General features: G+C 46.2%; 3 protein-coding genes across 7 annotated transcripts; 2 read left to right on the top strand and 1 right to left on the bottom strand.

The window, feature by feature from the left end:
* The first annotated feature begins 209 nt into the window (after positions 1-209).
* LOC119551703 (bromodomain-containing protein 4B) lies at positions 210-2,273 on the top strand. The gene is made up of 2 exons (XM_037861176.1): positions 210-1,751; positions 1,813-2,273. Exons 1-2 carry the CDS (start codon positions 313-315, stop codon positions 1,844-1,846), a joined length of 1,473 nt encoding a protein of 490 aa, XP_037717104.1. The 5' UTR covers positions 210-312; the 3' UTR covers positions 1,847-2,273.
* A 2,346-nt stretch (positions 2,274-4,619) lies between these two features.
* LOC119549684 (uncharacterized zinc finger protein CG12744) lies at positions 4,620-5,677 on the top strand. Of its 3 annotated transcripts, none has more exons than XM_037857898.1 (3): positions 4,620-4,782; positions 4,904-5,364; positions 5,423-5,677. In XM_037857898.1, the coding sequence occupies exons 2-3, from the start codon at positions 4,916-4,918 to the stop codon at positions 5,457-5,459; spliced, it is 486 nt and encodes a 161-aa protein (XP_037713826.1). In that variant the 5' UTR covers positions 4,620-4,782; positions 4,904-4,915; the 3' UTR covers positions 5,460-5,677. The 3 variants fall into 3 exon arrangements, with proteins under 3 accessions (XP_037713826.1, XP_037713825.1, XP_037713827.1); XM_037857897.1 differs by having other exon boundaries at positions 4,622-4,782; positions 4,907-5,364; XM_037857899.1 differs by lacking the exon at positions 4,620-4,782 and adding an exon at positions 4,828-4,843.
* Positions 5,678-5,787: 110 nt separating this feature from the next.
* Positions 5,788-11,981, bottom strand: LOC119549683 (protein transport protein Sec24A). 3 transcript variants are annotated; one of them, XM_037857896.1, is made up of 10 exons: positions 11,471-11,981; positions 9,191-10,750; positions 9,003-9,129; positions 8,439-8,938; positions 8,149-8,374; positions 7,397-8,019; positions 7,107-7,339; positions 6,955-7,052; positions 6,762-6,900; positions 5,788-6,698 (listed from the first exon to the last, which is right to left on the bottom strand). In XM_037857896.1, the coding sequence occupies exons 2-10, from the start codon at positions 10,724-10,726 to the stop codon at positions 6,587-6,589; spliced, it is 3,594 nt and encodes a 1,197-aa protein (XP_037713824.1). In that variant the 5' UTR covers positions 10,727-10,750; positions 11,471-11,981; the 3' UTR covers positions 5,788-6,586. The 3 variants fall into 3 exon arrangements, with proteins under 3 accessions (XP_037713824.1, XP_037713822.1, XP_037713823.1); XM_037857894.1 differs by having other exon boundaries at positions 11,485-11,981; XM_037857895.1 differs by having other exon boundaries at positions 11,778-11,981.
* Between the last annotated feature and the right edge of the window lie 11 nt (positions 11,982-11,992).

Below are 11,992 nucleotides of genomic sequence, written 5' to 3'. Positions count from 1 at the left end.
TACCCTTTTGCTAAATACTTTATACGGTTCGAGAGGCTTTGATGATGTAAAAATTGCCTATTCCTCCTTATCGCATTTGAGTGGGTCGGGCCAGTTGAATAGGAACAACTATAATATAGACGAAAAATTCAACAAAAGAGAGACAGAAAAAGGCTGTCGTATAAATAGAGAGAATTATATGTTTTTTTATTTCAGTATGCTGCGAGGTTTTGATGTGCGCAGTTGTGCACTCGTGTTCTGAAATTTGAATATTTTTGTGGACTTACTTTAACTGTAATTCAATAGAGACCGATCCACCATACAAGGAAAGTCATGCCCCCGGAAAGTGATAGCGATGTGGAGATCATAGAGACGGAATCTTTTGATTATCGTAACCATCATCGCCGGCCGGAACCCCTTAGGTTTCCAGCTAAGATGTTTACACAAATTCCGCCCGGCATCCCCTCTCCACCATTTTCGCCCATGGACATGCCCCTGCTCAAGGAGGCCATGGCCCACAATGGACATGTTAATGTTCCGGAAGGATTCGTTCTGTGCATTCCGTGTTATCTTTGCAAGCAGCCCTTCAACGACTACGAAACGCTCAAGGAACACCTCACCCAACATGCGGCGGAGATGACCGCCTGGAATACATCGCATGCGCAGGCGCAGGAGCCTCAGCCTCCGCCAATGATGAAACCCTATATTCACCCCCTCAATCAGACCTTCGCGCATCCCATAGAACAGCCTTTATATCATCCCATCAATCAGGGCATGGGTCATCAGATGCAGTTCCACATGCCCATGAACTTTGGACACCGGCCGCCACTGGATCTTTATTCACCGCCTCTCGAACCGCCGATGGCTTATCCAATGCCTCCGGCTCATCACCATCCGAACATGATTCAACCACCCATTCAACATCCCATCCAACAACCACTGGAATTCCCAGGACCAGGACCAGGACCTCGACATTTACCCATGCCATCCCAGTTTCCGCAGGAAATGCCGGTTCAACCTCAAGTGCTCAGATCCCTTCTAAAGAACCCACTGTTTCCGCGTGAACAATCGCACAACTTATTTGCCCACGAGTCGGGATCTCCTCCAGTGGAAAAGCCACCGGTCTTGGTAAAACCCAAATCTCCAGATTCTTTACCAGCTCCGACTCCAGATTCAGCTCCAGCACCGGTTCCAGTCTCGGTTATCATAAAGCCACGATCTCCGGAGCTGATTAAACCAAAAATCCCCAGGCAGTCGGTGTACCTTCGAGGTCAGTTCGAGTGCGACTGGTGCGGGAAGCGTCTGAGCTCCCGCCAGTCCCTGAGATACCATGAGAACCATTTCCACGCGGAGGAGGAGCTGCCCGAGAGTGCGATTGGCAGGGATGTGCAGAAGCAGCACAGGTGTCCCACCTGCAAGAAGCGCTACAAGCGGCGCAACTTTCTTTTGATGCACATGAAGGTCAAACATGGGATAGTCCGATCGGCCAAAAGTGTTTCCGAACCGGAGTCTCCAAGTGCCGCTGATGCGCCTGCGCCGCCTGCGCAGGTCCCGGTTTTAGTCTCTAACAAATCTTCGCCGACCGAAGAACCGAAGAGGGAGATTTGGAGCACTCAAATCTACAACGCCGTAGCCGCAGCCAAGTATAATCCAGCCAGCGAGCGAGCGGATAAGTATCTCAGTGCGCCACGTCAGCAGCCGGAGCTTCTGGAATCGGGTTTCAAACCCACACCGAAGCGAACGTATCCACTACGTTCGCCGTTCTTCAATCCGTATGTTTACATAAGTTCTATTACCATCTTGCAACCCCTCTGAATTCTTGGTTCTTTTTAGGGATCTATGGCTGGGCTGCGATGCATACTTATAAGGAAAACTGGATTGGACTTGTGGTGGAAACCCCCAACTGGAATATAAAATATTCGAGCTATCGAACCATATCGCCCTTAAGCGGATGTCAGCAGAGCTGACTACTCTTAGTATCGTTACTTAAACTATACAAATTCTTCATTTTATGGAGCTTCCAAGTATGTACAATGTACATTGTACGTATATAATTTCATGGATACATATCCATGTCGCTAGCGAGGTTTTCTGTGTCCTCAGCACTTTCGATCTCGACTTCGAAATCCCAAAAGGCATAGCCAAATGTTTATGTCAAAATAAACAATATCAAGTTGCTGACTTCAGCAAAGAAATTTGAACGGTCAGACGATCGAGTTCGACGTCTTTCGTCTCTTAGGTTTCAACGAATCGCCATTAATGAAAAATAAATAAAGAAACCTATGTGCACCATACCAACGGAATGTGATTTTTGTACCCTTGGTGTCCTCTAAATCGTTTGAAATCAACTCAGTAAAGTGGTATTTCTCAGCGGGCACTCTCGTATTACTGGATGTACTTGTAGTGAAAAATAATCTCCCGCTAAGATTTTACTGATATTTAGTTCCCTAAAGAGCCTAGACATTTGGCAACACATGTATTTCGTATCGTCAAAAATTTTAACTGTTCAATGAGTTTTTGAAACCTACAAAGTTTTTATTTGCGATTTGAATCTATTTATTTTTGGGGGGAACGAAGCTTTTACTAAAACGACTTTATTGAAAGGTCCACAAAGGAAATAGCTTCTCATTAAGTTTCTTGTTTAGTAAGTATTTGAACATCATTGTCAATATATTTTTAAGAGGTCGAAGAATACGCTGAAATCAACAAATTTTTTTGCTGGTTTGTTTTTTTTTAATAATAATAATGTTCTCACCCTTTCAGTGGAACGTTTAGACTTGTAACGCTTCCGGTTTTCCTATTCGAACATTTCTTTAGTTTTTTAAGTCGTTGCCTTATCTTGTACAACCCGTCACTATTAAAATTTACACAAATGTACACCTATCACTGAAACGTTGCGACTTTTAGCTCTTGCGGATTTCCTATTCGACCACAAATTTCCTTTTTTTAAATATAAAACACTTATCTTAGTAACTTATCGTAAAACTCATTTGAAACAAAACTAAAATTAGTAAGTTAAAAATAATTTATACGATTAATTTAATAAGAGAACAGAACGCTCAAGACGGCGTATATTTTAGGCGTACACTTATCAGTAAACTGTACTAAGACCTACAAAAAGTTTTTCTTTCTTGCTTAAGTTTCTGTTCGTCTGGTATTTTAAAACAAATAAATCTACCCAGTAACTTTTAAATAAATCTTAAATACGTATCCACAAATATAATATATACATGTTTTTATACTTATGTACCTTAAACAATATATTATTGTGTTCGTTCATAAAAAGGACAATTTGTTAAGTTATTTGGGAATGGAAATTTAATTTAACGTACGATTAAAGAGAAGGCATATAATTTTATTATTACTCATCGTACGAAAATAAATTTCCTAAAATACTTAAATCATTAAGCTAATGATAAATGAATAGCACTTAATACTTTCTTTTGATTTTCATGCGTATTTGTCCTTCAAATTATTTATAAATTTGGAGGCGGATTCAAATCATATTTATGTGTATTACGTCATTATATCAGGGGGAAGACGATAACCAAGTGATTTTTGCTGTGGACCGCAAAATTTAATGTGATGAACATTTACTTTTGATCTTCTTCTTCTTTTTTAAGCGTTGTATTCACTTAGCATAAATACTTCATAGACGGAATTATTTAGTTAGTTTTGGCATCGCATTTCTGCTCTTTGTGGAACTTAGTTGAATCCTTTGTAACTTATGGGATCCAGCTTACCATCCTGGTTAGATCAGGGCAATAAGTAAGATTCGGACCTATTTGTTCCGGGCTGAAGGTTCCGCTTTGACCAATTTAAAAAAAACATTTTAAATTGTCCTGTGCAGTTGTTCTGAAAATCACGACTATTCATCCACTCAGTCTGTACTTCATAAATTTTCTTACGAACGTAAGGAAAGGATTATTCTTTACAGCGTATTCAATTTTTAAGATTTGTGTGAACTCATAAACGAGATAGCTGCCGCTTCCATGCTGTAAAATCATCATATATGTTTGAATATATTGTCCTGTAGAGTATTAAACATTTTAGTTTTAGAACTTAAAAAATGCTTTGTTTTAATAAACATACATACATGTTTACGTCAAAAGGGCGTTTAATTTCAGGAGGCAGTGTCGAGCGGCAGTTTTATCCAGATGTCTACATCTCGCACGCTCGCACTGCCGTCCGCTCTCCCTCTCCATCTCTCCCCTAAGTCTCCGCTCCGCTCTGGAGCGCTTAAGTTAAGTTAGGCTTAATTAGTTCTTATTTACAGCCTAATTAATGAGTTCTTATAAACACCTATGCCCGTCGCGCAAAAAACACGGGGGTAGTTTGGGGTTTCTAACCTTCGTACCCTTCGTTATTGGGACTTTATCTATTTCAGCGATCAAGCCACCCGCCCCAACAATACATACATTTAAATGTACCTCTTGGACTTCTCAAACTTATTACTCGATAATATGATAAAACTGTTTGCTTTTGGGTTATAATAGATATAGCTAAAAAATGGCTAAGGCGGCTACACCACTGACCATCCGCTCTCTCCCATTTCTCTTTTCTCTCTCTCCCTTTCTCTCTATCTTTTTTTCTCTCTCTCTCTCTATTGATCGAGAAAATATTCGGTCGGGAAAAAGAACAGTTGTATTTTCAAAGCCGAGGAGAAAGGTCTAGTACTTTTAAGGTCCGCATTCTGCCCGAATTCTGGAAAAAAGGAAGACGGAGTAATAAAAATTAGTCAAGAGAGTGGTGTAGTGAAGCCTTAATTTTAACAGTGATATTGGAACCCAAGGAGATTGTAGAGTGCGTAAAAATTTATGAATTAATAGTTTTTCCATTCCTAAAGGATCTTTTCCGTTCATATGTACTTATTTTTATTGTGAAATTAAGTGTGAGTAATTAATAATAATTAATTCATGATTAGCAGGCCAATATAATGGAGACAGACTTGTCTGGAGTGAACGTTACGTGCCTGATGTGCGAGCAGACCTTCGATGCCATTGAAAAGCTGGATGACCACCTGACCACCCACTTTCCACAGCCGGTGGCCTGTCACAGCCAAATCTGCGATCTCTGCGGGCGCGGAATGCGATCATCGCTGGAGCTGCATCAGCATTACAAGAGATTCCATGAGGCTCATGTGCCCAGCACAGATGGACACTTCCAATGCCATCTCTGCGACAAGGTGTTCCTCCTTCAAGATCATCTCAGTGTTCACGTAAAGATCGAGCACTCGGCAGATGGCTACCGTCCGAATGAAAAGTCATCGGACTGGGATCAGAACCATCATCCCTGTTTTCATATAACCAATGATGACAAGCTGGATCCCATCTTTTGTCCACCACCCAAAAGAACGTATCCGCCACGCTCACCCTTCTTCAATCCGTAAGTCCAGATACCCAATACAAACTCATGTCCATATCTACAACTTTTCCTGTTCCAGAAATCTTTGGCTTGAAGCGGACATCTCCTTCATGTAGGGGAACTTTGATAAACTTACCACTACATTTACTCCGTCTTTGAAATATGAATATAACAATCAAATTTTTGATAAGCTTATAAGCATTATGTTGCCATTCCAAATGATTCTCAAATAATTTAGAACTCTTCACCAAACGGAATATATGGTTCGAAGATAGTACACCGTATGTGCCCTCCGTATGAAAATAAAACTCATTGCTTTACGATTTAATTAAAATTTATTTCGCTTTATATCTTGATGTACTCGTGTATGTATAAAGTATAGTACAGTATATGTATATGGTTTTTCGATTAGTTAGCCCACTTAAAGAACGATAACCTGGGGTGTACAGGTATGGGGTCTCTTTATTGATACAGTATAATATTTCTTCTAAGCTTAAGACATTCACTTCCTAGCAGTCCAATCAATGCAATACACAATACCAAATCTGTTCCCGTACATTCGTTTGAAATAAGTTCGCTAACTACAGTGCAACAAAGCGCCTTTCCTTCCTTCTTATAAATAAATAGAATTGTCTGATAGATTCCTCTGGATTCCGGGAAATAAATACTACTGAAAACAGCAAACAAATGGGATAAGCGATAACAATTTGTGGGTCTGAGAGTTTGCAGAATGTTAGAAGCAGTTGGAACAAACGAAAATCGCGTTAAAATATAATTTACATCAGTTTCGTTGGTTTATTGCATAAAATATCTATAATAAATAACAGTGCAATCCGCTTGCAGGGGAGCTCTACTGACTGGTTAGCTGGACTTTTGACTAATGTTCGCCTAAAACGAACTGGCAACGATTTCTAGTTACAATTGTGACAAGTTAGCTCTCTCGCATTTACTATGATCTTTAATTGATTTTATTTTATTTTTTAGTGCAACAAATCAACAAATAAATAAATACATGCACTTTAAAATTACCTAAGCCGAGAGAGAGTGGGTAGGGGGATCGTTAAGGGGGTAGGGATGATGGAGAATCAAGTGGATGTAGATGTCCCATACTGGTATCCATTGTGTTGCGCCAGTTTCGCCTGCATTCGCTTCTCGCTTTTAGTCACCAGAGTCTGAGTTTTTAGGTTCTAAGAAACTCGTATTTATGTAGCATACAATAGTGGTAGGATTTCCTGCTTATGTACTATTTAACCTGAGCCCGAATGTGTTGCAAAAATTCATAGTATGACAAACTAGATTCACTGCGATCGTCGGTTAATCTCTCGATGAACTGGCCCTTGGCCGTGCTCGTGTCCCTTTTCAAAATAGAAAGTGATATTAGCAAGAGCAATTACCATTTTCATGGGTTTTCAACTCACCTAATTATCTGCACCAGCGCCGAGTAGGGCTTATCGTAGTTGAGTCGCAAAATAAAGCGCTTCAGCACATCGTTCTCGTTGCTCACAACATTTGGCAATCCGTATACATAGTCACCCAGCTCGGCAGTGGAGCTGATGCCTGAAAATAGGAAGGGTTAACAGGGATTCCACAATGTCCTGACTAGAGTCTTACCCAGCACAGCTTCCAAAACATCGGGTGGCACATTGAGCCCGACATAGAGCATTATCAGTGTGCCGCAATCCATCAGGAATATCGATCGCGAGTCCAAACTATAACGAAAGGGGTTGAATATCCGAATGAAAAAGTAAATTACCACCACTCACTGTTCCGCGGATAGTTGCAGGCGCGGCAACTCCGGCAGCGGTTCATCTTCATCCTCGTCGTCGTCCTGCGTCGAACTCACGTTCGAGTTGCGGGCGTGGTAGATCAGCGCATCGATTTTGTACAGCTCTGGGTAGACGTACTTCATCAGCTGGTCCAGTGGAAGCGTCTTCATGCAGTCCATGGCAAAGACGCGATCATCCAGTCGTGTACTGGTGCCCACGCGGAAGGCGGGCTAAAGTAACGAGCGGTTAAAACTGTGTTCACTAACATAACGTCCAGATAAACTCACGTGCTTCAGCAACCCAAGGATATAAAGCGGCAGCAACGCCAGGCTGCGCGGGGCTATCAACTGACCCGACTGACCCGAGGGCAGATTTTGTGCAATTTTGAAGGCGTTGTACACGTCGATCGTGGCGTTGATGAAGGCGTCGCGGGCATCCGACAAATTGGAGGCCACCGAACGGTCCACAGCCATTTTCGACAGCAGCCCAATGATGGCCTCCGTGTCCGCCGAGTGCATAACCTCTGGCAGCGAAGCAGTCACCGGCAAACAGACCGTATGTACCCTAATCCGCCGCTCGCCCTCGCTGTTCGTATAGAGCAGCGCAGCTTGGAAGCAAATGGTCTTCACGTTCGTAAGGCTCTCGTCGTAGGAAATCTGCATGCCATAGCCCGCATCCGGATTCACGTTTGGCAGCGAGAGCAGGTCCGTGGAGCGCACAAAGAAGTTGCCGTGGAATGTGTGCACCTGCAGGCCGCGAGTGCAGCGTATACGCATCACCGCTTCGAAACCGATCTTCCTGGTCAGATAGCGCTTAAAGCACGTACGGAACGAGTCTACCATATGTGGCTTGGTCTTCTGATAGAGCGGGAAGTGGTGAACACAGCCGCCGCTGTGCTTGCTGATGCCAGCTGAAAGGTAGAGTAAAATCGAATAATAAATAAAATATCTATTACAAGCCCTCTAGTATTCAAATAATTATAAACTAAATACAACTCCAGCAAATAAATTGGTTTTAAAAATCACAACGAGCCACTCACAGATGGTTGCCATGTCACTGTACTGCTGGTTCATCAGGAAGAGGTCGCAAGCTATCTGATAGCCGGAGCACTCCAGGGCGAAACGCTTGTAGAAGTCGGTGGCCGGATTTAGGTGGGCCACGTCCTTGGCCGAGCGATTGTTGGGATCCTCGCGCGGCTCCAGGGCGCCGGGTCCCTTGTTGGGAAGGCACGATTGAAAGACGGTGATGCGGCCGCCTGACGATTGCTAGAAATACCAGCATACATTACATTACTAACTCCTCTCAGGAACTTGAATTAACGTCACTCACCATTAGCTTAAAAGCCACCTGCAGGGCAGCTCCCAAGGCAGAACCCGGATCGTGAGTGTGGGCGAACCGCTTGGGCAGCTGCTTCAGCAGATCCCGCACCAGCTCCTTGCACTCCTTCAGGTTCACCAGCAGACTGTCGGGTCGCGGCAGGAAGGGGTCCTCGATGTCCAGCAGAGTCATTTCATGCGGTTGGTTGAGTCCCTCAGCCATGCTGTAGAAGTGCACGAAGCTGTCGAAGCAGATGAATCCCACCTGGGTGCGTGCGTCCCCAGGCATCTCGTCCAGGTGACGGTTGAGCACGGCGCAGGCGGCCTCCAGGTATCCGCTCTGCTGCGCGATTATCGAGACGTCAAAGAGAAACAGGTACATGGCCGGCTGCGGCGGACGCAACATGTACTCCGAAGGGGCAATGAACTCGATGGTGCTGGAGCGCACCTCGGGCCGTCGGGTCACGTCGCCGTATGTCTTGGTGGCCGGATCAAATTGGAAATCATCGGGCACTGCATGGAGAAAATAGTTGTAAATAGTAGCTCCTTTGCGATGTCGGAAAATATTCTTATTTACATTCATTGACTCTGTAGCACAGATTGCACTTCCACATCTTGCTGTCCACAAAGTAGACGAAGGGATTGATGTATGTACGGCACAGCCGGCAGCGCACAATGTTGATGCACTGAATAACAGGCAGGCTCTATGGGAGATACACAATGTTAGAGTATAAGAATTTAAATTGCTTTCTGTAAAGTTCTTACGTTGACATCGCGGAACGGATGTATCACAATGCCCAGCGGCAGACGTGACTTCTGCAGCAGATTGTTGCTCTCGGGGATCTTGGTTAGCGTGCAGCGCATGATGCTCGGACTGCAGTTGATCGACTCGTGGAACTGGTTGTGCAGGACAACTTTTGGCGGCGGCAGCGTTGCTGGTGACAATATGTGCCGGTTCTGCATGAGGTCGATGGTGTCCTGTCCCCACAATCTGCTAAAACCCTGCTGAGCAACATTAAGTGGAGCAGGAGTGGCAAAGGGTCCTCCGGGTGCCGCCTGGGGTGGCTGCTGAAGTTGTTGTCCATAAGCCTGCGGAGGCGCCTGGGCCTGATACTGCAATGGAGCTCCGGTTGGCTGGGCTCCAAACATTCCCGGAGGCGGTGGCTGCATTGCAGACTGAGGGGGAGGTGGTTGCTGTTGTGGCGCTGGCTGATACGCCTGGGAGTAGGGATACGGCTGCGCCTGAGGTTGCTGCTGCGGCGGGGGCAGTAGGGGTTGCTGCTGCGGCGGAGGCACTAGGGGCTGCGCTCCAGGCACCACTGCCTTTGCCAAATTGGGCGGCCAGGCCGCTGATGCCCCTGGAGGCGGAGCTGCCCTTTGGATGTTGTTGTTCTGCTGGTTTTGCTGCTCGGAGTTAGTCGGCGGAGGCACTCCGTATGGGATTCTCTGTCCTGCCTGTGGTGGCGGAGGTCTGACAGGCATCGCTGCACTTCCGAACATCTTCGCCGGGTTCGGACCCAAGTTGGGAGGTTTCTGTCCACTAAATGGCGTCGCCATGGCATTCGGAACTGTTGGAGCCACTCCGCTGGCCGCCAACAAACTGCTGGCATCGTTGAACTGCGGTGGACCCGTTTGCGCCGTAGCCACGCCCCTGAAGTCCTTCTGCGTCAAGGGCGGGTACTGTTGCTGGGGCGGTGGCACGACATTGGCACCTCCATTCGTCCGGTTCGGATTCAAGTTCAGATTTTCCAGGTTGTTTGTCAGGTTGGCCAGGGATTGGTTCGCGGGTTGAGGCGAAGGACGCAGTCCCGACGCCGCCGGCGGATTGTTAAGGGCTGCGGCGATGGGTCCATGGACATATTGAGGAGCTGCTCCCATTGGCCTTGGGGAGGCAGTGCGTGAGGAGTTGGCGCTGGACGCCCCATTGCTGCCGTTGGTGAGGGGTGGTCCGTTGACGGTGGGCGGACGCATGTGGGGCGGCAACGTGCTAGGCGGCAGTTGTTGCTGCACAGGAGGAGCTGCTCCTGACGTGGGCGGCAAGAACTGGCTCGCAATGCCGCTGTTGAACTGCGGCGGCGGTGGCAGGTTACCCGGTGCTCCTGCTCCCGGATAAGCTGCTGCAGGAGGTGGCTGCTGGAACTGTTGTGGCTGCTTCTGCGGCAGATACGGCTGGCCAGTTGGAGGACCTGGCTGCTGCTGCTGCTGCTGGACGCCTCCGGGCAGGCCATTCACCAGATTGTTGCCGTTCAGAGGCATAGGAGCGTGGGCGGGAGGCACGTAGTTCGGATTGTAGGCCGACATGCTGCTAATTCATAAGTTCGAGGTCTGAAAGATGGAGAATTAAGTTTCGTTTAGTTACTATCTTATCACACACGAAGGTTGCGTTGCTGCCGAACATGCCGACATGATATTAGGTTTTATCTTATCGTTCAATGCCGAAATACGGGTTACATGAGCATTTTAGCCCAACGTGCAGCTGATTAATGTTTCATAGATGGGTGCATATAATTCCAGATGGGGAGGCTTCCCCAGCGGACAAATATTTGGATATAATGCAGTTTGAATGGAATGTGAAATTATGCTATAACGAGGCTTTATCACCAAGCTATGAGCTTGGCTGGCTGCGTGGGTAAGTATCTCGAGCCAATGTTTACAGAAGTGTGTCTACGTCAACAGTTAGTCGGAAATAAGCTGGTAATTGTATCACATTCGGCTGTTTAAACAGCTTCGTCGGCAGAGCGTTATGGGTTTTTTTTTACAATGATATGCGTGCGCCCAACACAATTGTGTGTGCCCAAGTACTTGACCTCGCCGTCAGCGATCGCTGGAAGGCGGGTCAAAGTGGGTGGGGTGACCCAGTTGCAGTTGGAGGCAAACGCAAGCAGTAAGGAATCGACTCCGAAACAAAGCGAATTTTTGATGACGTGCCTATTGGCAAAGTCAACCCGCCACGCCCACCGCCCACCGCCTCATTGCCCCACCACCCACGCAAAGTAATTGGGGGCAATCAAGGCGTATCGAACGGTGTGTCCATATCATGGTTACCAGTCACTTATCACCTTTCCGAGCTTCAGTTCCCAGTGGCATGTAGTTTCTCAACCAGCACTTGCACTTTGTAGTTGCCTCTTCTTCTTGCGCCCTTGATTGGCAATTTTGCTGCGAACTGTGCGAGCTGTGAGCTGGCCTTTCCGCCTTTTATTCCGTGGAAATAACCGGGGAAGTTGTGGAATCCGCTGGCTGGACACTGGGCTATGGTGTGTGGGTGAATCCTGGGCTGGTTTTTCCTCCGCGAAGGCGATTTAAACGATTTTCACGGCACTGCCCTGCGCTCTCACCACTCTCGAAAACTTACTTCCGCACTCGTTCTCGTTCGCTCGCGATTTCTGGCGCTCCTCGCGTGCTCCGGTTGGATGCGGACACGTCCTGGACTGGCAGGCGGATTCCGGGGACTTGGCGTTCGCTGCTAAGCACAATTAACTTAACAAATGCAAACTTTTTGCATTTTCCAGAACAAAAAATTTTGAGTAGAGGTGGAGAAATCGATGCATCGATGTTTTTAAAATTTGT

This window comes from Drosophila subpulchrella, chromosome 2R, assembly GCF_014743375.2.
Source record: "Drosophila subpulchrella strain 33 F10 #4 breed RU33 chromosome 2R, RU_Dsub_v1.1 Primary Assembly, whole genome shotgun sequence".
Lineage (NCBI taxonomy): Eukaryota > Metazoa > Arthropoda > Insecta > Diptera > Drosophilidae > Drosophila > Drosophila subpulchrella.
The sequence above is the reverse complement of the archived record's forward strand: the minus strand, read 5'-3'. Positions and strand labels throughout refer to the sequence as shown.

Coding starts and splice junctions, on each gene's coding strand:
- LOC119551703 (XM_037861176.1), top strand. CDS start 313: ATGCCCCCGGAAAGTGATAGCGATGTGGAGATCATAGAGACGGAATCT. Junction 1,752..1,812: donor CGTTCGCCGTTCTTCAATCC/GTATGTTTACAT, acceptor GGTTCTTTTTAG/GGATCTATGGCTGGGCTGCG.
- LOC119549684 (XM_037857898.1), top strand. CDS start 4,916: ATGGAGACAGACTTGTCTGGAGTGAACGTTACGTGCCTGATGTGCGAG. Junction 5,365..5,422: donor CGCTCACCCTTCTTCAATCC/GTAAGTCCAGAT, acceptor TTCCTGTTCCAG/AAATCTTTGGCTTGAAGCGG.
- LOC119549683 (XM_037857896.1), bottom strand. CDS start 10,726: ATGTCGGCCTACAATCCGAACTACGTGCCTCCCGCCCACGCTCCTATG. Junction 8,939..9,002: donor GTGCTACAGAGTCAATGAAT/GTAAATAAGAAT, acceptor TTCTCCATGCAG/TGCCCGATGATTTCCAATTT. Junction 7,340..7,396: donor TCCTTGGGTTGCTGAAGCAC/GTGAGTTTATCT, acceptor TCGTTACTTTAG/CCCGCCTTCCGCGTGGGCAC.